This window comes from Saccopteryx leptura, chromosome 3, assembly GCF_036850995.1.
Source record: "Saccopteryx leptura isolate mSacLep1 chromosome 3, mSacLep1_pri_phased_curated, whole genome shotgun sequence".
NCBI lineage: Eukaryota > Metazoa > Chordata > Mammalia > Chiroptera > Emballonuridae > Saccopteryx > Saccopteryx leptura.
In genome coordinates this window covers 111,640,883-111,663,927 of record NC_089505.1, presented here as the reverse complement: position 1 = coordinate 111,663,927, position 23,045 = coordinate 111,640,883, and the positions used below count along the sequence as shown (strand labels likewise).

Sequence of the window (23,045 nt, the reverse complement as noted above, 5' to 3'; positions counted from 1 at the left end):
GGCCATGGTTCTCAGACTTGAGTGTGCATCCAAGTCACCCAGAAGGCCGAGCCAAACCCAGATTGCTAGGCCTCACTCTCAGTTTCTGGTTCAGTGGCCTGGGGTGGGGCCAAGAATGTGCATCCTAGCAAATTACCAGGTGATTCTGATGTGCTGATCCAGGGACTATACACTGAGAACCACTGTCCCAACTATTTCTCAGAAATGGTCCAGATTTGGGAACTCTGTGGCTATAGGTCCATTTGTTCATTTGTTTATTTATTAGTCAATTGCTTTCGATTAGTCTGAAAGCCTATGGTATGTCCCTTTCCTCTGGGCCCAGGTGGCCCAGCCCCGGCCCTTGCCTTCTTCCAGCCTAAGCCTGTGAGTGACGGAGTGAATGTCCAATGGGGTCTGAGGGAGCAGACAGGGAGGGGTTGGGTGGGAAAGCCCTCTGCTCCTGGGCGCTGGAGCCCCACCAGGACTCTCTCCCATCCCCTTCCCCTGACCCCTTATTAAAGATGGATGCACCTGGTTAGAAAAAGAAAAGAGGGGGAAATGGCTTTCCTCTTGGGAGCTACTGACTCTGAGAAGCAGCAAACGTGCCTTCCTATGAGGTCACTGCCAAGTGCTTAGAGTGGAGGAAAGAGAAAAGCAGGTCATAGGCATGTTAGGAGCTCTCTGGGACCCTGTGTATGTGCTCGTGAGTGTGAGCAGTATGGGAGTATGTGTTACATGAATGTGTGCACATAGCAGCAATAATACATGTAAGTGTGCGCTCAAGTATGTATGTATGTACACTTGTGCCCATACAAAGAGTCTGCCTGTGTGGGGGCATGTGTGTCTGTGTGTGAGCATGAGTGTCTGCACATATGTGTATGTGTTGGTGAGCACACGTGTGCATGCATCCCTGTGGTCTGGGTGTGTGGATATGTACGTATAAGTGTCTACATGTATATATACGTAGAGAATACATGAATGTCCATCTGTTTAAATGTCCCCATGGTTTGCCTGAATTAGTGTGAGTGAAGGGATAGCCTGTGTGTATGTAATAGCTAGTGTGTTTGTGTAATGGCCCGTGCATGTGTGTGTAATAGCTTCTGTGTGTGTGTAATGGCCCATGCATGCATGTGCATGTGTGCATGTGTGCGCATGCTTGCTCGTGCCTATCCCCAGGCTGTGGCCCAGCCCTTCGACTGTGCCGGAGCGGAGCGTCCTCATGCATTACTCATGAGTGCGTCTCTAAGCAGGGCTCCTGATCAAAGGGAAGCAGCATAAATAAGGCCGGGGCAGGCTCATTGCCGCTGATTGGATGTCCTTGCCTCCCTCCATCCTAAAATGCTCAGATTGGCTTCCCAGAGCCTAGTCCCAGTTCCCCTCGGTTGCTGTCCTCAGCACCAACCAGCACATCCTACAGCCTGCTCTGCCTTCACCCTCCTTCTCTGCAAATGGCACAGTGAGGTGAGCGGGGGAGGGACTCACACACCGCCACCCAGCTGAGATGCTGGGGCCCAAGGCGCCAATGCTCATAAGGGCCTCCGGCCAGAAACAGCACTTCCACGTTCCCCTGCAGAACCAACTCCACTTTCTTACTCTCCTGATCACCAAGTAATTCCTCTTGAAGTCTGGCCTTCCTGTCTCCTGCTTCACTTCCAAGAAAACTCTCCTTGCACAGGCTCCTTATCACTGGCAGTAGCAGTGGGACTGCTAAGTAGACAGGTCCTGAATGTGGACACATGAGCCCCACCCCAGACGAGGAGCTAAAAGCACACAGCACCCTCCTGGAAGGTCCCTGCACAAACTTACTTTCTCTCACACACCCCTGTCCTCTGTAGTCACACCTCCCCGGCCCCAGGCCAAGTCATAGCCTCATTGTCACTTTCAAGTTAGAGCTGGAAGGAAACCTGAGCTTAACCTAGAGAAAGAGAGGTCCAGAGAGGTTGGGTGATATGCCCGTAATCACACAGCAGATCAGTGGTGGAGCTGGGATGTGAGGTCAGGTGCTCTGTCGGCACATGAAGTGCCCCTCCCACACCCACTCTGGGGTCTGCTTCTGGAGGTCTGTCCCCTCCCCTGCCCGTGAGGGGTCTGCTTCTGGAGGTCTGTCCCCTCCCCTGCCCGTGAGTGTATATGGCAAGGCTGGCACTCAGACTGAACAGGGATCAGCTCCAGGAGTACCAACAGGTTGTCTAGGAGACATTGGCAAACTCGACAATAATGGTAACACTTACTAGGTGACAGGCAACCTTCCAAGCACTTTACCTGTAAACTAGTCCCCACATTTTGGAACGTGGGGGACACATTCCAAAACCCCCCCCTGGATGTCTGAAACCACAGATAATGCCAAACCCTATATATACTATGTTTTTTCCTAGACATACATACACTTTGTAGCTTATCTGTGTTATATTCGAATTGCCAACATCACCACACTTGAGCTTTGGGGACATTATTAAGTAAAATAAGGGTTAGTTGAAAGCAAGCACTATGATAGCACAATGGTCAACCTGATAACTGAGACATCTACTAAGTGACTAACGGGTGGGGAGCACGGGTGGCGTGGATACGCTGGACAGAGGGGTGACTCATGTTCTGCACAGGACAGGTCAGGACAGCTCGAGATTTTATCACACTGCTCAGAAAAATATGCAATTTAAAACATATGACTTGTTTATTTCTGGAATGTTCCATTTAATATGTTTGGACTGTGGTTGACTGTGGGTAATTGAAATTGTGGAAAGTAACCCAGCGATAAAAGAAGACTACTGTATTCACACATGTCGTTCTCTTAACCAGCGTTAGAAGATAGAGACTGTCGTTATCATCTCCATTTGACACAAGATGAAAGTTGGCTCAGAAGGGAACCTGAGTGAACACTGACTTGCCTAGCATCAAGCAAGTGAAATGTGGAGCTGGGATTTGAACCCCAGCCACCTGGCTCTAGTGCCTGTGCTCTTTGTCACTGTGTGCATGTCGCCTGTCTAAGGAGCCAGCCAGTCCAGGAGTCAGTAGGGGGGAGAGTGGAACCACAGTCAGCTGAGCCAGATCCCCAGCCTAGAACAGCCCTGGCACATTGTAGTTGCTCAAATAATAAATAAGACGATCTATCTGATAACTGAGTGCATGTGTGTGTGTGTGTGTGTGCATGTGTGTGTGTGTGTGTGCTCCCCTGCACGTGCATGCACACACCATTGTCAAATCAAAGGCTACACTTAAAAGATGCCAGGAGCCATGTGGAGCAAATGTGGGAGACCCTGTTGAGGACAGAAACCAAGCAGGTGGTACCCCCGAGAGTCCCAGAGTCCAGGGCAGATGAACTTCAATTCTGTGGTTAGCCTGTGTCCTCGGTTAAGCTGCAAACCATCCTAAAAAGCCCCCAGGACTGAGCGTAGAACTCAGGGGACAGAACCCATTCCTGTTCAAAGATAGCGGCAGGAAGTGGGATGTTGGGCTCTCTCTATCGGGCGAGCTCCAGACCCCTCGCCACTCCCCCAGCCTGCAGCCCAGAAGAGGCACGGCTAGAGGCAGCCCCATCATTCCAGAGGAAACTTCATTTGAAGAGTTGTCAGGGAGCAGCAGACATCACAAACAGCGTCTTCTGTGTTGTCCTCCCTCCGTCTTGGCAGATAAAAATTAATTAGGAGATGAAAAAGGAGGCCTTTGAAAGCACCGTTTGGCTGTAAAAACATGCAGGCAAAATGTAAAAGAGAATGTTGGGAAAGCGAGCTCTGTGCGGGGAGGGCTGGGCAGCTTTGAAAGGGGAGAGTTGTCAGAAGACAGCTTCTCCCAGGATTTAGCCCTCTTTGGTGTTGGGATGGGGGAGGAACATAACATGTGGGTAGGATTATTGTATGAGGACTAGCTGCTTGGGACAGAGATGGGGGCTGGGAGCCAAGAGCTTCAGGCTCTCCGGGTCCCTGGCATTGCCAAGCCCTCCCCCTTGCACAGCCTTGCTGTGTCCTACACCCGAGCCTGAAAGGCACTTGGAGAGTCCATTCAGTCCACCCCACCCCCCTTCAGCAGCTCAGCACTCTTCTGTGAGCCGGAGGGCCCAGGGAGCACTTCCCGATCTCAGCTTCCTGTTTCTCCTAGCCTGTCTGCTGGCCTCTCCAGTGGTGCCTCAGCCCCGCCCTCAGTCAGTAATGGGGTTGGAAGACCAAAATGCCGTGACCAGGAAGAGCTCGGTGGGGTGTCTGTCAAGTCACATCAGTCTTAAGGTCAAGCAGACCAGGACTTAATGAGCTACAATATGCACAGTGGCTGGCCCAGTGCCAGACACACAGGAACTCTGAAGTCCAAGGCTCTCTCCTCCGGATACCACTCCAGGTGGCTGGTACAAAATACTGGACCGTTTTCTCCTGTTGTCCTTAGTCCCACAAAGGAGTGCATTGCAGATACTAGCCAGTGGACACCTGGAGACCCTCCACTCTCCCAGGTCCTTCAGGATGGAGCCTTTGTGAGGTCACGGGGTGGCCAGGCCATCTTCCTCTGCACAGAGCTAAGCATGCCAGGAGGTACCCAGAGGCCCTCAGAACAGGCAAAGAGGCCCAGAGCGGGCAAAGGAGCAGCAGCAGGTGCAGAGGGAGGGCCAGTGAATGCTGGGAAGTTATTGAATACCACTGAGTTACTGAGGACCTCTCTGTGCCTTAGTTTTCTCCTCTGTGAAATGGGTATGCTAATAGTACCCACCTCCTGGAGTTAGTGAGGTGATGACATGGGACAATTCACATAAACGTCTTAGAACTTGCACTTGGCACAGAGTATGCGTGCCACAAATGCTAACTAGTTTTATTGTTGACTGTTGAAGCCACTGGGCCACAGGCCTCTCAGCCCACGGATATGATTTTGAGGACCATGCATTGCTTATATATATATTTTTAATTAGTTGCCAGCATTTTAAAATTGGAAGATTTTTACATTTTAAAAACTACATTTTCAGCTTTTTGAAAATGTGAAAGGTGGAGCATCACGGAGCCGGCTCTTCCACGAAGCAGCGGTTGTCAGGGCCGCGAGGTGAAGGTTCTCTCCTGTTTACGGGAATTCTACTCCGCGTTCTTTACTTATTACAGTGCCCTGCATGGGTCCTGTTGGCATTTGCTGACTATTGTGTCATTATCATCTATAGCACTCTGTACTACAGAAATTATCATCCCCAACTTGTAGATGAGAAAACTGAGCCTTACAGTGAAATGATGATGCCAGGCACTGGCTGAGTGCTTCATGGGCCAGGCTGACCCCCATTTTACAGATGTGCAAAGTGAGGCTCCCAGATGTGATGTCACATGCCTGTGATAACAGAAGGAGCTGGTGCTGGCATTTAAAACCAGAGTTCATGCAGTGGAGTTGACCCCTCCCACCACTGCCTGCTCCCCAGCCTGTACCCCTCACCTCCTGACTCCTCCCTTACAGGGGCCAGCCTGCAGCCCCACACAGGCAAGCCTCAGGGGCTCATGCAGACAGCAGGGGCTGCTGCTGGGCTGGCGGGTCAGCCAGCCTGTCCTGGCCAGACAGGCAGAAGCAGTGGACTTAGGGAGACCTCCTGGTCCCCATGGAAATAAGCCAGGAGACATGATTAATTGCTTGAGTATGGGGATCCGATAAAACCAAAGACTCCACGCCCAGGGATAAGAAACCCAATTACTTTGGGAAAGGTCTCCTTTCCAACATGGAAAATACCCCCAGTCTGGTGCGGAATCACACTCTTGCTATCTCCCCACACACGCTCCCAGGGATTCCGCTCCCTTCGGGATTGATATATATATATATACCTACATATATTTTCTTGTACAGGAATCTTAAAGTCTCAAGATTAAGTATCTTCAGTTAGGGAAAATCAATTTACTTCTTTGAGGAGGCTGGAATTGAAAGTCGTGAGTCTGAAACTTACTTCCTTGCCAATTTTACTGATAAAAAAAAGAAAAAAAGTCTTTTCATCCTGGCACATCTCCCTGTATTGGCTGCTCCAAATGATTCCATTAATTGATTTGGGTGACTGGCCCTCAAGCAATGATTATTAAGGTTCCCAGTGGAGCTGAGACAGGCAGGATGACTCAGGAGCCATGGGTATGTGAGACTCTGTTCCCTGAGGGGAGTGGGGGGGGGGGGGCGGGGGGGTCTCTACAGCTCAGGCTGGTAATAGGAACTCAGGTCTCAGGTTACCCGGCCCAGGAAGATGGGAGCTCTCTCCCATCCTGAGATTCCAGGAGGGACCCTAAATGTATCCCTCCTTGTCTCAAACATGCCAGAGGGAAGTTTTTCAGAAATGTGCCCAGAATCACAGAAGGACAGAACATAACGGGGACAGAGACCATAAGTGGATGTGTTTGAGAATGGGGGCCTCAAGATACAGGACAAACACAGTGGGTGGCTATTCTAGGGAAGTAGGTTTCAGACTCATCTGCCTAATGGTGATCGAGGTAGTGAGACTGTTGACACGAGCTGGCAGAGGAGAACCTCTTGAAATCAGCATCACAGCCAGCTCCCTGCCTTACTGTCACCTCTCATCTTAACTGGCCCAAGCACTCTGGTGTCCTTTCCCATCTTCCTTATTCTATTTCTTTAACCGCTTGAGGCTTTCCTGTGTCTTTCCTCAAAGCCTATAGGCCTCAACACCCCTCCAGCCCCCACTGGAAATTTCTGTCTCCTTTTATACTGTAGTGTTGCTGGAAAGAGCATATGTTTTGATGTCAAGCAAGCCAATGTATAGTAGGAACGGGTATTGGAGGCAGGATGAAGGGAGGAGTTTGCAGAATAAGAAGAAGCTCTTATTCTATTCTGAGACCGAAGGAGTAAGGCAGGGCTCCCTGAATGGTTCATTGTCAAGTTATTTTTGTCAGGCTTGAGAGTTTACCAATGGCTGACTGTGTGCATGGGGAGAGCGAGTAGGTAAGATGGACGAGGTGTAGAGGTAGATGGATGATTGGGTGATGGATAAACGGGCAAGAGGGTGGATGAATGGACAGATAGTTGGCTAAAGAGGTGAATAAAAGGATAAACAGGGAAAAGCCTAAGTGGATGGTCAGATAGTTAAATAAATTAGTGTATAGTCAGGCATCCCCAAACTATGGCCCGCGGGCCACATGCAGCCCCCTCAGGCCATTTATCCGGCCCCCTGCCAGAAGGGGCACCTCTTTCATTCGTGGTCAGTGAGAGGAGCACTGTTGGAGCTCCCTCCAACAGTCTGAGGGACAGTGAACTGGCCCCCTGTGTAAAAAGTTTGGGGACCCCTGGCTATAGATAGTGTGTGAGTGAATGGGTGAGAGCATGACATGATAAATGAGGAGATGGATGGATGGGTGGGTGGATGGATGGATGGATGGATGGATGGATGGATGGGTGGATGGATGGATGGATGGGTGGATGCTGGAGGATGGATGGATGGATGTATGCTGGATGGTGGGTGGATGGATGATGGATGGGTGGATGGATGGATAGATGGATGCTGGATGATGGATGGATGGATGGATGGATGGATGGATGCTGAATGGTGGATGGATGGATGGATGGATGGATGCTGGATGTTGGATGGATGGATGGATGGATGGATGGATGGATGGATGGATGGATACTGGATGATGGGTGGATGGATGCTGGATGGTGGATGGATGGATGGATGGATGGATGGATGGATGGATGGATGGATGGATACTGGATGATGGGTGGATAGATGAGATGCTGAATGATGAGTGGGTGGATGGATGCTGGATGGTGGATGGATGGATGGATGGATGGATGGATGGATGGATGGATACTGGATGATGGGTGGATAGATGAGATGCTGAATGATGGGTGGGTGGATGGATGCTGGATGATGGGTGGATGGATGCTGGATGCTGGATGGATGGATGGATGCTGGGTGGTGGATGGATGGATGGATGGATGGATAAATGGATGTATGAATGGATTGCATGCATGCATTGAAAGTGTAAAGGGATCCCTGATGGCCTCATCAACCCCTGGTCCCCAGCTCTGGTAGAAAGAGAATATGGAAAGCAGGGGAGAGTGGGATGGGAAAACTAGCCAAGGTGCTGGAGCCACTGATGGGAAAATAGTACTCAGTTACCATACCAGGGGGCAGAGTATCTGAGAGCAGAATACCTGGTAAACAGAAATGATAGGACTTGGATAATCTGATTTAAAAAAATAGTTAGAATTGATTATCTGGGGGGGAAAAAAGCTATATTGGAAACAGAAATAGCTTGTGTGAGTATATAAGAAAGTATTTAAGTTATCTATGGCTGTGTAAAAAATCGCCCAAAACTTAGTGTCTTAAAACAACACCACTTATGATCTCACCATGCATGGGCCAGGATTCAGTGCAGCTTGATTGGGTCCTCTTGCCTAGTTGTCTTTTAAGCTGCAGTCAAGGGGCCAGCTAACACTGCAGTCACCTCGGCGCTCTGCTTCCAAGCTCCCCTGCATGGCTGTTGGTGGGATTTAATTCCTCCTTGGCTGTCTGACCATGGGTGTCAGCTCTCCACTGACCATCAGCTGGAGACTGCCCTTGGTTCCTTGCCATGTGGGCCTCTCCATGGGGTTGCTCACCCCGTGGCAGCCAGTTTCCACCAGGGCAAAAAACAAGGGCGCATATAAGATGGCAGTTCAGTTTCATATAACCTAATCTCCAAGTGACACCCCCATCTACTGGGGGGAGTTAAAAGCAAGTCTCTACATCCACCCCACATGCAGAGGTAGGGGATTACACAAGGGCACGAACCCCAGGGATGGGGATCAGTGGAGCCATGTAGAAGCTTCCTGCCACAGAGAATCTGAGCAGGCAAAGGAGCTCAGTGAGAAAGGACCTGAGGGATAAAAGAGCCGGAGTAGGGGCAAGTCTGGATACCAGAAATGATCTGGGGAATAAGAAATGCCTGGGGAGTCAGAAGAGCTGGGAATTGGGAATGATTTGAAGGACAATAGTAGCTCATGGGGGAGGGGACACCTGGGCTGCAGGAGGAGCTGAGGTGGAGGAGGAGCTGGGAGGATGGGAGAGCTGGAGAGCACAGAAGGTTTGGAAGGAAGAGTTGCAGCGGTAAGAGAGTAGCTGTGGAGGTGGAGTAGCTGGAGAGCAGGAAGAGCTGAAACAGGCCAGGCTGAGGCCCGGGAGGAGCTGGGGGCAGCCTTCTTGATGCTCTGGTGGAACCCATTGAAGCACCAGGCATCTGAGCCCTTCCAGGCCTTTGGCTTCGGGGCAGATACATTTGCAGGTGGGGGGGAGTGGTTATTTGATCATGAAGGTGCCCCAGACCCTGTGCCCAAAGGAGCTATCACTGCTACCTGACAGAATCTGGGCTCAGATGGAACTCCAAGTGGGGTCCCGCCTGCTGCCTTTGGGGTCCTCTCCTCCCCCTGGTGTGCCGGAGTCTCCAGAAGCCCGCTTCCGGGGGGCAGTCCTACAGAGCTAGGAAGCACCTGGAGAGTAGAAGGTACACCTCCCCCCAGCCTCTCCTCACCCCCTCGGCCTTGACTCCCGGCAGACAGACGCAGTTTCTTCCCCATCTCCTGCCCATCCCCCAGTCCCACGCCAGCCCATTTGAGCACAGCCATGCCAACAGGCACACCGAAGCTGGGCCGGGTGCCAGTCAGATAGGCTGATATCGCAGACAGGAACAGCCAGACTTAGAAACTGCCAGGTACAGTGGGGCCTGCAGACCACCTGCTCCCCTGGGACCAGCAGGGCCAGGGCCCATGCCTGCTGGGAGCAGGCAGCTGGCAGGAGCTAAGTTCCCCAGAAATCTCATGAAGGCCATGCACCCTGGTTTGCCCAGTCTCCTCCACGGCAGGGGACAGTCCGTGTCAGCCCCCTCTCCCGGCCCCAGTGCCCTCCCCCAGTCTCCCCAGCCAGCAGCCCACGCACAGCAGCCCACCCGCCAGGCCTGGTCTTAGGGATGCATGTTCTATTCATGCAGCAGCATCGAGCCCAGCACACTCTGGGGACAAGGAGGTCGGGCGCCTGTGGGCACCGGCTCTGGTGGCCCCCACTCCCCTCCCCATCCAGCAGTGCTCACCCTGCTTCTCTCTCTCTGTAATGGAGTAGAGCACACAGAAACCCTTTCTCAGATGAAAGCTTCCCTTGAGACACAGTACATGAGAGGGACCTCATGGTTGAAGTGGGGGGCCCAGCACTCACCAAGCTTTGCCCTCATCATCACCCACCTCTCCTTCTCAATCCTCGGTCGTTTCTGTGAGGCAGTGCAGCTCAGTGGTTAGGAGCATGGACCCTGAAGCCGCAGAATCTGAGTTTCAAGCCTGGCCTTGCCACTTAGTATCTGAATGACCTTAGGAAAGTTACTTAGTCATGCCTCAGTTTCCCCCATGTTAAATAGGACTAACGTACCTGCCTCTTATGATTGCTGGGAAGACTCAATGAATAGATGCAGTTATGCACTTAGAAGAGGGCTTGCTTACACTTGTAATTATTTAATAAATATCAGAGAAAGAAAATCAACTTTTTAAAAATCAATATGAAAACCACTTGTGCTATAGCAAAGAGCCAAAGGTTTCCAGATAGGCAGGCCTGAGTCTGAATCTTGGCTTTATCACTCTCTAGCTGTGTATTTTGGGCCCTCCCCTCCCAGGGCCTCAGTGTCCACATCTGAGCAATGGGTGGCACTCCCTCGCGCTGAGGATGAGGCAGAGTTCCATGCCCCGAGCCCTGTGAGGCGAGGTGAGCAGTGCTTGGTCCCTGGTGTGCTCAGTAACTGTGTGTGCACCACCCCTCCCCTCATGGCCCAGAAATCTAAGATCTCCACCTTCGAGAAGATGTGGGCCTTCATGAGCAGCAAGCCCTCGGCGCTGGTGAAGAACAACGAGGAGGGCATCCAGAGGACGCTGACGGCGGACTACGCGCTGCTCATGGAGTCCACCACCATCGAGTACATCACCCAGAGGAACTGCAACCTCACCCAGATCGGGGGCCTCATCGACTCCAAGGGCTACGGCATCGGCACGCCCATGGGTGAGTGAGGGGCTGCGGCGGAGGAATGGGGGTGCTGGGCGAAGCCTCTACATCCACTCAGTCTCCTGCTCCCACCCCCAGCCCCTCCCACGGAGCCCAGGTGACATTTCCACAGCCCAGAGACCGGTGGAGCCAGGCACCTTGTGAGGTCAGCCCTGGCCTAAGCAGAGAACTCGGGCAAGCACAGAAGCGGGCCATTTTGGAGATCGTGTCTGCTCTCCTGGCTGCACCCCTGTGGAGAGCCCAGACACAGGGTGCCACCGGGGGCCTATGAAAGCAGGGATTCATAGGCAAGACTCCCCGCCCCAAGTGAGGACACTTCCTCCCACCCAGATGCCCTGTATAAAGAGAGGCCTTCCAGCTATAGGGTCCCCCTTTTTATCAGCTTAGCAAGCGGTCTAGTGATGGTGGCTAATACCCACCAGACTGCTGGCAGGGACACAGAGGATCGACCGAATGTCGCTGACGTCCACCCCTCCTCCCAACTCAGGCTCCCCGTACCGGGACAAGATCACCATCGCCATCCTGCAGCTGCAGGAGGAGGACAAGCTGCACATCATGAAGGAGAAGTGGTGGCGGGGCAGCGGGTGCCCGGAGGAGGAGAACAAAGAGGCCAGCGCCCTGGGGATCCAGAAGATCGGGGGCATCTTCATCGTCCTGGCCGCCGGGCTGGTGCTGTCGGTGCTGGTGGCCGTGGGCGAGTTTGTGTACAAGCTCCGCAAAACGGCAGAGCGGGAACAGGTGAGCCCCGCGCATTGGCGCCTGCACGGGAAAGGGAGGGAGACGGAAGAACACGACAGGTGCTGGCATCACACGTCCTGGACATGCCAGGCACAGGGTAATGTCTGACCCCATCTTCATCACAGCCCACCCCGCGTCCTATCCGCCGGGAAGCCCAGCCGGTCCCACCTCTGCACGGACTCTGGGCACCCCTCCCCACCACTGTTGCTCCGTGCCAGGCCAAACCCGTCACCTCTAGCTGGGCCACGCTGCAGCCTCCCGACTGGCCTTCCTGCCTCCACGCTTCCGCCCTCCATCCACAGCCCCTGCCCTGTTTAAAACTTGATTCTAACCATGCCATTCCCCTGCATAAAACCCTCCAGGGTCATTATTGAAGCTGGGTGATGGATACATAGGGGTTCATTATACTGTTCTCTTCTTTTGCATAGATTTGGAAATTTCCATACTCAAAAAAGTTTCAAAAAGGAAAAAGGTTAAGAGGTCCGGCCCAAGCATTCAGATGGGAGAAACTAAACTCAACCTGTCTGATTAATTCAAGTCTGGTTGGGCAAGGGTTCTGGGTCCCAGTAGCAAATTAGAACCACAGGAAGAGAGTTTTTTAAGTGCTAATGCCCTGGCCTCACTCCCGGAAACTGTTTTAATTGGCCTGTGGTAGAGCCAGGCAGTGGGGTCTTAAGAACGTGTGCAGGGTGATTTCAGTGAGTACCTGAGCTAAGGGCTGCTGTGCAAAAGGGGGGGGGGGGGGGCGCCAAGCGATACAGGGCCAGTGTGGAAAGAGACTGTAGCTGAGGCATGTGTACAGGGGGCATTAAAAACAGGCAGCTTTTATAACCATCAACAATGAAATGGAGTCCTTTACAACCAGGAAGCCTGAGCAGCAATGCACCCACTAGAACTGGCCATGGATATGTGTGGTTTAATTCACAAAGATGTTCACTGAAGTGTTAATTATCACATGAAAAAAAATTAGGAAAAAGCCCTTAATGCCCAATAATCAGGAGTGGCTTTAAAAGTTATGATACATTAAAAAAAAAATACTCTTTAGGAATTTCCATTATAATTGGAATGAGCTCCAAATTCCACCAAAAAGCTTACAGGACCTGGGTCTCACCACCTCTCCGACTTCCTCCTTTCCACCCCACTCCCTTCTCTGCTCCGTACACACTGACCTCCCTTTTAATCCTTAACACACCAAACATGTTTCAGCCTCAGGGCCTTTGTACATGCTGTTCTAGCCACCCAAAGTGATTTACCCCCAGAGTGCCATATTTTTGGCATCTTCTGGTCATTCAGTTTCAGCTCCAATATTGCCTCTCAAGTAGCATTCCCACCTATCCCTACTCCCAACCCCTCTCTATCTCATGTCATTGTTTTGTTCTTAATAATAGTTATCAGTCTCTGAAATTATGTGTTTACATGTTTAGTATCTGCTTCTATTCCATCATTAGACCTTAAGGGCCCTGAGGATGGGGCCCTTATCTGTCATTTTTACTGCTATATACCTAACAACTAGAATAGTGCCTAGCACATAGTAGGTGCTCAATATTTTCAAAATAAAGTAAGGGATGATACTTTGTGTTCAGTGGGGGAATAAGGAGGAGCTGGAGAGGTCAGGCAGCTGTTCAGAGGCAGAACCAGAAGGCAAAGCCAGGTCCCATTCTCCTGCAGCACACAGCCTGTGTACAGGCTGTCTGGGTGCAGGTACCCTGGCCTCACAGGGTAAGTTCGGGCATCTGTAGTCTCTACTGCCTTCCAGACGGGCTGCAGGGTAACCTCTGCCATCAAATACCTGCAGAGGATGCTGCACTTCTGCTGTCCCTGTTGGGTGCCACTGCTACCCAGCTGCCCTGCAGTGACCTAGCTCCCAGGTGCCCAGCTTGAGAAACACAGGCTGGACTTTCCTGAGTGGGAACACAGCGACTCTCCCTTTAGTTGGAAGTCACCCCAGGAGAAGGGTCATTCACACATTCATCAAATGTTTCTTAAACGCTAACTCTGGGCCAGGACTATTGCTGGGGGCTGGGCTCATGGGGAAGAAACTGAAAGGTTCCTGCTCTTAGAATCCAGTGGAGAAAAGTTAGACAGGTAAACTCCTCAAACTCTAATTGTATATGCTAATCAGAGCCTCAGTTTGCTCATCTGTAAAATAGGGATAAGATGATACTACCTGCCCTGCTACCTTAGTCTCCAAGCAAGAATGTGATGCTCTCTGTAGGATGCTACACAAACTAGTCCTCTTGCAGGAGGCAGGAGGTGGGTGGGGTTGAGCGGTGAGGGGGACCCGGTAGCCTTAGCACAGGCTTGGGAGGAAGGGCAGGAGTTGACCTTTGGAGGTGCAGAGCCAGGCCTCACCCATCTGTCCCTTTCCCTTCCACGCCCACCCCAGCGTTCCTTCTGCAGCACGGTGGCCGACGAGATACGTTTCTCCCTTACCTGCCAGCGTCGGGTCAAGCACAAGCCACAGCCTCCCATGATGGTCAAGACTGACGCTGTCATCAACATGCACACATTCAATGATCGCCGGCTTCCGGGCAAGGACAGCATGACCTGCAGCACATCATTGGCCCCTGTATTCCCCTAAGCACTGGTAGGGTGGGGAGTGCAGGCCTGGGGGCAGGGTGGAGGAAAGCAAAGGAGACTGGAAGGAATGTCCCTTGTTCCTACACTGGGCTTAGGGACCAGAGCTGCTGCCTGCCCCTTGGGCCAGGAGCCCTCTGCCCTTACCTACCGGGTAACCAGCAGGCTCCTAGGCCAGCTGCTTGGGCTTCACTCTCCTCTTGTTTCGTCTATGGGTTTCCAAAGCTGCCAGCCGAGACAGCCAAGGCCAAAGGAAGCACATGCCTCTCTCAGGCCAAACTCACCTGCCCCTCAACTTTCCTCTGCAGTCAGAAGTTTCTAGCCTGCCCCGGCAGAGGACAAGGAGAACAGACAACAGCTCTCTAATTGCCACTCCTTCCGCATGAGCCCAGGTCTCCGGGGGCTTGACTATGAGACCAGAAACACAAATCCTGGGCATCTTAAAGATGTTATCGTTTGGCTGCCAATGGGAGCTGAAGATGGAGGATGGGCATCCCATGTGTCTGGGCAGAGGGAAGAAGGCATCCACAGGGGCTGCTCACATGGTTCTGAACTCCTGGGTTTGGCACCACTCATGGCAGCCCCTGTTTGGGCAAAACTGAAGCAGAGAGCCCCATGGAAAGAAAGAGGAGTTTGGGGTCTGGGAGAGAGAAGAACACAAAGAGGCTGCCATTTTGAATTCTTACTGGACAATGTCCAGTGGCCCCCACTCTCTAGGAAGTCTCTAGGAGAGTGGGGGAGTGGTCAGAGCAAATCCTTTTTCACTTTCTGGCCAGAGGGGAGAGGACCCCCTGAATCTCTCATAAAGGATGCCCAGAGACTCAGCCAATATTTGAAGCCTGGAGGAACGGTGGATTCCATGGAGACCCCACAGGTCCTCAAGTCAGTGGAGTTTACTTTGCTGGTTAACCAGCTGTTTTTCAAACCCTGATGGCGTTAGGGAGCTTGGACTCTTTGCCGTCTATTCATCAGCACTCCTCATTCCTGGTCAGTTGGGCTTGAGATCCTTCTGTCATCTTGGAAGAAGAGTAGCCTAGATTAAAGTTAAAGTCAAGTCACTCCTCACAAGAGAGAACCAGGTCCTACTGCACAGGCTATGTTGGGGTAGATGGAGACAACCAGAGGGGCCCTGAAGAACTTGCAGCCTCCTGGACTTGCCAGACCTAAAGATACCCACCAAAAAAAGAAAGTTTTTAGGGGCAGGATATCATGGCTGGTAGAGGCCCCAAGGGCGAGAAGAGAGAAGTTTCCTCCTGGAGAATTAACCAAAGACCCCATACAGAGACACAAGGCCATCCTGGCCCCCGGTCTCTTGTCCAGAGCAGCTGGGACCCTTGTGGGGCTTGGGAGTTCAGCAGAGTAGTAGCAGAAGGGGCAGCGGTGAAAGGGAGACCAGATGATCTCTAGGTTCCAGCTAGCTGTGATGGATGCTCTAGTAGAGGTTGGTGACTAAGATTCTGGGAAGAGAATGAGACATGAAAGGGTTAGGAGCAAAGTGTCCTTAAAGAGAACATACAGGGCCGGCAGGGCTTCCCACGGTCAATGGCAGAGGGCGGTCTTTGAGCAGGGGACAGGGACTAGAGATTCTGGACAGGGACCCAGAGGCACCAGCCAACCCCCTCCCACCTCTCTCTTGTTTCTGCTTGGGGAGCCTAGTTAGGGAAGAAGTACATTTAGGTCTCAAGGACCGTCTCAGCTGGGGCAAAGGATAATCTCTAGCTCCCCCAAGGACTTCCAAAGCAGGAGAGCACAGTGGGCTCATGTGATAAGTACTGTCCCTCCCACAAACTGTGAGCTGCAAGACCGAGTCAGCTGCTCTCCAGAATCAGAGCCACTCCAACAGGCTGTGTGCCCTGGAGGCGGGAGAAGAGGCCAGACATGCAGCGTAGCTGACACATGTAACATAGGAGAAGCCATGCTGTCGTGAGCTTCTGGGTGCAGGAACGTGTGTGTGCACAGATGTGTATCTGTGTCTTTGTATGCGTGGGGTGTGGGAGCTGGGGAAGAAGGACCGATTTGGACACATACAGAGTCCAAGGCATGCAATAATAGGAGAATCCTCTAGGTTCTGATGTGTGCATGTGTGTTTTCATGTGTGTGCATTGGGGATGAGGGAGACCACTCTGGACAAACAGCAGAGCCCCATACATGTAAAAACAGGAGAAGCCATGTCATAATGGGGTTCTGGTGATTACATATAAATGCATATACGAGTGTGTATGTATGTGGGTGGATGTGTGTGCATTTGTGCACCAAATGGCAGAGGAGAGAGGACAGGATAAAACCTGAAACATTGCCAAATATGTTTTAAAGGAGAAGCCATGTCATCAAAGGGTCCACGTGTGAGCATGTGTGTACAGGCGTGTGGGGGCTCACGTGTGCGTGGTGAGCGGGAGAGAAGATGGAACCAGACAGACGTGCAGCAAGGTCAGTGCATGTTGTATGTGAGAAGCCATGTGGAACTGGAGTCTGTGAGTGTGTGCCCGTATGCTCACACATGTGTTCAAATGTACACGTATGTTCCAGCTCACCGCAGGAGCAGAGACAGACAATCAGGAAGGCAGGGAACCAGGGTCTGTTTGCACTTCTGTCGTGGGGAGAGATCTTTTGTCACAAAGATTTGCCAAGATTGTTTAAGCATAAGTGCAGGGAGACTAGCCGAGTGGGGGCAAAAGATTTCAGGGACTCATGGCTGGTGACTCCTTTGCCCTCGGTGGAGTGCTCTGTTTGAAAGGCGAAAATGACATATTTTTGCAATTTCCAGGTAACAGGAGTCTAGTGAAAGTATTTTCCCATTTGCTCTCACCAACTACAGATATTAAGAACTGTCTTTCTTCATCCAATATAATTTCTTGGCACATGCCCACATCCATGCTCATATCACACAGACACATGTGTGTGTGCTTCTGTGTGTCACACTCCATGAACATGCTGTGTTCTTCTGAGCTATGCACATAGACTGTGGTGACAGAAAAGGAAGTGGCATGGGGTAGGAAGACTTGTCATCAAAGGAGTGAAGAATGGTGGATATCGGAGGTACAATTCAGTTAGGGGAGGCTCCCAAAGGTACGGAAGTGAATTTGGGGGCTCCAAAACATAAGTGGGATGACATGCTGCCTGATCTTCCTGCCATTCGAGCCTTTGTCCATATGTGTGGCTAACGTTCAACTTCTGGCTGATGTCCTGTGTTTGTCTTCGAGACCAGCCCAAGGTTCAAAATGCAGTGGAAACCACTTCTGCCCAAGTGTGAGCTGTGTCTCTCCCAGGTACTAAAGGTTCTGCTATGTCTTGGTGATGAGGGTGGGAGAAGGTGTTCCCAGCAAGGCGGACCATGTGGAATTAAAGTTTAGGCCCACCTGCCAGCGGGTGTGGACTGAGTCACAGCGGGTGCACGTGGGTGCATGCACAGAGGCGCTGAGGTTGGGGCTGGGGGGGGATGGGGAGTGGAAAAGCTGGTTTGGATGGAGCAGAAGATGGGATTTGCCTGAGCAGATGCTAGACTGTCCCTGTCTGGTCCCACATGCTGGCCCTAAACAGAAGAGTACCCTCACCTTCCACCTCAAAATGCCAGTGCCTCCTCTTGATCTGCTCAGATTGGTCAAATTAAGGGGAAGCAGTGAGGAGACACCCCCACACACACACACCAAGGCCCTTAGGCTTTTGGACAATAAGCCCTCCTTATCTCTCTCCCCATGACCTCTTACTGGTCTCTCTGCTGTGACACAGCTCAGACCACCCCGCCCCCCGCTCCCATGACAGCCAAGACTCTGTCTCAGCTACAGGAGCACACCGGCTCCCTCCTGGGCACCGGCCGGGGTCTGGCTGTTCCGTGAAGAGTCCATATGGCTAGAAGTCACTCCTCCTCCTTAGGCTCCCGGAGGGTGGAAGTCAGACCAGGACAGTCAGAAGCCCCCTTCCTGCCTTCTTTTCCAGGGGGTGCTGTGTGGGGGTGTACAGCTGCCTCTGCACTCGGCATGAAGCTGATCCTTCCCCAAGCCATCCCCAGCTTTACGCACAAATATCTGGAAACAAGTCGAACTCTGGCCCGCATCTGGAATGGTCCTGTGTGGAGTGCCATCTGGAAAGGGCCTAGCTCTGGTCAAACAGCTGTATGGACTTAACATCTGGGGCCAAACCAGCCCCTGAGACATGCAAAAAATGAGCCCAACCTGTAGACAGGTTCTCTGGAAGAGACACATCTGGAACAGTCCCCCAAGTTGGGTGGACACATCTGGAATGGGCTCAGCTGCTCGCCATAGTAGAGGGGCCCTGCCTTCTGTCCCCATGCTGGTTTGAATCAAGCCTTCATTTCAGTCCTGCATTTGCCCTGTAGTTAAAATTTCAGCTGAGGCCATTCATGAAGTCACAAAACTGCTTTTGGTAGAAGGTGAATGTTCTGTACAAAATATATATGAATGTAAAATATATATATATATGCTGTATATATATATATATATATGCACAGTGTATATATGACCTGTAGCCCATGTGTATACGTACCCCTCCCCGCACGTCTGCACACAGAGTGTACATAACCCAGCCAGTATGGGTGGGGACCAGGTGAAAATGGGGGCTACAGCAGCAAAGTGTGGGACCGAGGCAGCCTGAGGCCGGGGCTGCAGAGAACCCCGCGGGGGTGGGGGAAGCCCTGCATTCACCAGGACTGCAGACCCCGAGGAAGAGGGCAGAACTGTGCAGGCGGGCGGGGGCGTGCCCTTGCACAGCAGCTGCGTCCTGGGGAGAACGGGAGTGGTGAACCTTGTTTCCATCTGAGAGTGTCAGAGGTAGGACAGCAGGGCCTGTGGCTTGGGACCAATGTCCTGCCAGGACTTGCGTCCTGAGACCTGCTCTACTACCTGTCTGCACAGTCGCTGGGGAGATGCCGGGTTCCACCCAGCATCCTCTGAAAAGGTCGGAGTACTGCAGGTGGCCAGGGCCTCTGCCTCAGACTCTCACCCCACGCACAGGCACAGCTCACAGTGAGGGAAAAACGCTTTTTAAGGAGAATGGCACCATGGACATTGCCAGCATGCCAGTATGATGTCCCAGTGCCCTAGTTATTGACCCTGCCCCCACTGTCCCCAGTGCTTTCTAGAACAGACCTCAACCCACCCCACAGTGTGTCTCTACGGATCAAACCGCCAAGGCCTCCAGGTGCAAGAAGCAGCTATAGACCCTGTGATGCCAGTTAAGAGTCTGTCCCACCTCCATCCACCTCCCCAGCTCCATTTGACCCAGAGGCCAGCTGTCAGAGACCCAGGAGCCAGAGACATGAGCAGAACAGTGATAATGGGGGAAGATGAGAAACGAACAAAGCACTCCCTGTCCCAGCACAGCCCATGCCACCTGTCTGTCTTCTCTCCCCTGTGGCACCCCCCTCCCCGCACAGCAGGGCAGTTGGCAGAGAGCTCCAGAAGAATCTGCAGGCCTCTGTCCCTGCCCATCCCAGATCTGTCTGTCCTTTGCCATTCTGTTCCCTTAGCTGGTGGTTGTGCCCTGTCACGGGTCAGAGCATCTCTGGAGCATACGGGGGAGAGAGATCTGGAGTGGATCCCCTGTCCTCAGCAGCCTGCCCTCTGCTTTGGCCCCATGCATTAGGCTGGTCCGCACTTAACTCTGGGCCTGCCCCAGGGGCCCTGGACAGAGCACCTCTGAACCCAGCCCCCTGAGGAGGGGTCTGTCACTGTGCTCCAAACCCCCATCCCATCTCTGCCTGGCTGGGCCTCCCGTGATGGGGACTTGGGTTCCCAGACTCCGGGCTGAGCCCCCAGCCAGCACCATGCGAGACCCCTGGCCTGTCCCACCACCCAGACCAGAGTGCCTGGACGTCCCCCTCTCCCACCCGACATGGTTCCCACACGCTGGTCTCTGGGCCATTCAGGGGATGCCCTTTGTGGACATGCAGAATTTCTATGAATATAGTTTTTTGTAAACATTTTGTAACAATTTGGGTTTCATAGTAACTGTGTTACTTGCCAATCATTCTAGGCTAATGTAAATAAATTTCCAAACAAATCCGATTATTTTCCTTTTTAAGACACTGTGATATATCCAAGTGCACAGTTTGCTGTATGAAGTAATATGGTTTTAAATTTTAAATAAAGAAATGTTTCTAGAAAACAGGGCTCCTTTGAGGTGTGGTGTCTGCTTCTCTTCCCTCCGTAGACCCAGAGGGTGCTGGGCAGTTGAGTTGTGCCATCTTCACCTGGGGCTGACTGTGTCCCAGGCCAGAAACCCTGGCGATGAGTAAGTGGGTGGCTCCAGCCCAGGCTCCTTGTTCCCACTGCAGACGCGAAGGGTATAGAGTCTGTCCTTGACATTGTCTGACTTCTGTCTTCCCTTCTCACGGGTACGTCCTTCCGCAACTCATCTCCACCCACATAGCTACCTTGGGAGTTGCCATGTCCTTATGTTTCCCTGTCTCTTTGGCCGCCGTTGGGAAAGATGGAGTGGGCCCCTTATCCGAGCTTGGCCAATCAGAGATCTTGCCTGAGATTTTCAAACAAGAAATGAGAAAGCTCTGAGTCTTGTGCAATGGAAACTGTTTATATAAAAAAAAAAAAGGGTTCAGGGTGGAGCATTTTAAGAAGGAAGGGATTGAACCCAGACGTTTACAAAATCAATGAAGATAAGAGGAAGCAAGGTCACGCTGGGCCTCTGGTGGCTCCCGGAGCAGTGCAGAACTGACCCCATGGCGGCGGCCACCTCTGAGCCTGGAACGAGAGCTGCGGCCCAGGGCTCAGGAAGCCCACGTCCAGGACCTGCTGCCACCACTGCTCCAGCGCAGTTGCTTCTCATCACCCTGAAAGCTGGAGACGGGTACCAGAGTGACGCTGCTGAAAAAAACCTCACGTTTCCATGACAGAAACATCCCAAAAAAGTGGGCAGGAGGAATGGCCTCGGCCTCCCTTCTGCCTTCCACACTCATGCAGTCAGATTTAATTGGTAAGGACCCATGATCCCCTACGACATCATCATAATCATAGCTGAATTGAGCACTTCCTATGTGGCAGGTGCTGTGCTAAGTTCCTGACACATATTATGTCCTTCCACTCTCGCGCTCAGGCCCTGGCACAGCTCAGATCCTGAGTCAGTCGTTGCGGAGCCCCGGCCGCTTGGCAGTGATCAGACCAGGCAATTCTGAGGCAGATTCTAATTGGGCTCTTTTTTAGCCCTAGGTCAGGGGCTGGGGGAAACCCATCCCAGATATCTCTATCTTTAATATCAAGGGCTCCCTTTCCTTTGATTTTGGTCGTCTCACCCCACGCAGAGCACAGAGGTCTGAGCCCCGTTGAGCCAGCTCCCACCTCCCGCTGGTCCTCACCATTCTCTAAGTCAGAGGCCCGGACTCTCTTGCCATTCCCCATGGCAAGGGCCCCCTGTCACTCACCTTCAGGCGACAGGGACTCAAAATCAGAGGCAAGCTTGAAGGTCCCTCTGCAGCCTTAATTTAAGCAAGCGACCTTGGACTATTTATGAGCCTAGTTTACTCACCTGTGCTTTGGAGCTGCCCATTGCCACCGCCACAGGGAGCTCATGTGAGAATAAAGAAGAAAGCTTCCAATGAAAGCACATGTTAAGGGAGGGGGTGTGGGGAGGGGGAGGGGCACAAAGAAAACCAGATAGGATCCCTGGCTGGTTGGCTCAGCGGTAGAGCGTCGGCCTAGCGTGCGGAGGACCCGGGTTCGATTCCCGGCCAGGGCACACAGGAGAAGCGCCCATTTGCTTCTCCACCCCTCCGCCGCGCTTTTCTCGCTGTCTCTCTCTTCCCCTCCCGCAGCCAAGGCTCCATTGGAGCAAAGATGGCCTGGGCGCTGGGGATGGCTCCTTGGCCGCTGCCCCAGGTGCTAGAGTGGCTCTGGTCGCAACATGGCGACGCCCAGGATGGGCAGAGCATCGCCCCCTGGTGGGCAGAGCGTCGCCCCATGGTGGGCATGCCGGGTGGATCCCGGTCGGGCGCATGCGGGAGTCTGTCTGACTGTCTCTCCCTGTTTCCAGCTTCAGAAAAATGAAAAAAACAAAAACAAAAAAACAAAAAAAAAAAAAGAAAACCAGATAGGCGGAAGAAAATAAGACAATTTGACTTTGGGTGATGGGTATGCAACATAATCCAATGTCAAAATAACCTGGAGATGTTTTCTCTGAACATATGTACCCTGATTTATCGATGTCACCCTATTAAAATTAATTAAAAAAAAATACCCTTTACACACCATAAAAAAAAAAAAAGCTCATGTTAAGTGTGAGGAATCAGGCTTACTGTTTGTGAGGGTCCCTCTGTGTCCGTCTGTCCGTTCCCCTTTCTCCAGCCTCTGTCCCTCTGGTCCATCTAGACTCTAGTGAGCTGGGAGCAGCAGGAGGTCAGGGCCCGCTCTCCTGGGGCTTCAGGTCATCATTCCGAGAGTGAGGCTGGGCCAAGGCAAACGCTCACCCGGGGCCTTGATGCCACTTTCTTGGAAACAGAAGCTGAGTGTTTAAGAAGCATCTGTCATTATGGAAACAAAGTTGCCAGGCCATTTTTTCTTTAACTATTTTTACTGCAGTTTCATTATCTTATGCAAATGAGGCCGCTGACGAAGTCTTTCCGCAGGGTGGCCCATGCTGGGACCAGCTCCATCCAGGGATTTATTGCCTACCTCAACCTCCCGCCAACTCTGGGATGAGGAGGCCCCGTGGAGAGGGTTTCCAGAGCAGGCACCCTGCCCCGGGAACACACCGCTTCCTGCCAGACAAGCCCCCAGGTCCTACCATTGTCTCAGGAGGGCCCTGGTCCTTTATTTCAAAGATCAAG

At 52.3% G+C, this 23,045-nt stretch overlaps 1 protein-coding gene across 1 annotated transcript in view; it reads left to right on the top strand.

Annotated features, from left to right (window-relative positions):
- Positions 1-16,394, top strand: part of GRIK3 (glutamate ionotropic receptor kainate type subunit 3) — a 225,122-nt gene extending 208,728 nt beyond the window's left edge. The window contains exons 14-16 of the mRNA XM_066375884.1: positions 10,714-10,936; positions 11,427-11,677; positions 14,064-16,394. Coding sequence (XP_066231981.1) covers positions 10,714-10,936; positions 11,427-11,677; positions 14,064-14,258 — 669 coding nt within the window. The 3' untranslated portion in view covers positions 14,259-16,394. The remainder of the gene's footprint in view (positions 1-10,713; positions 10,937-11,426; positions 11,678-14,063) is intronic.
- The last annotated feature ends 6,651 nt before the right edge of the window (positions 16,395-23,045 follow it).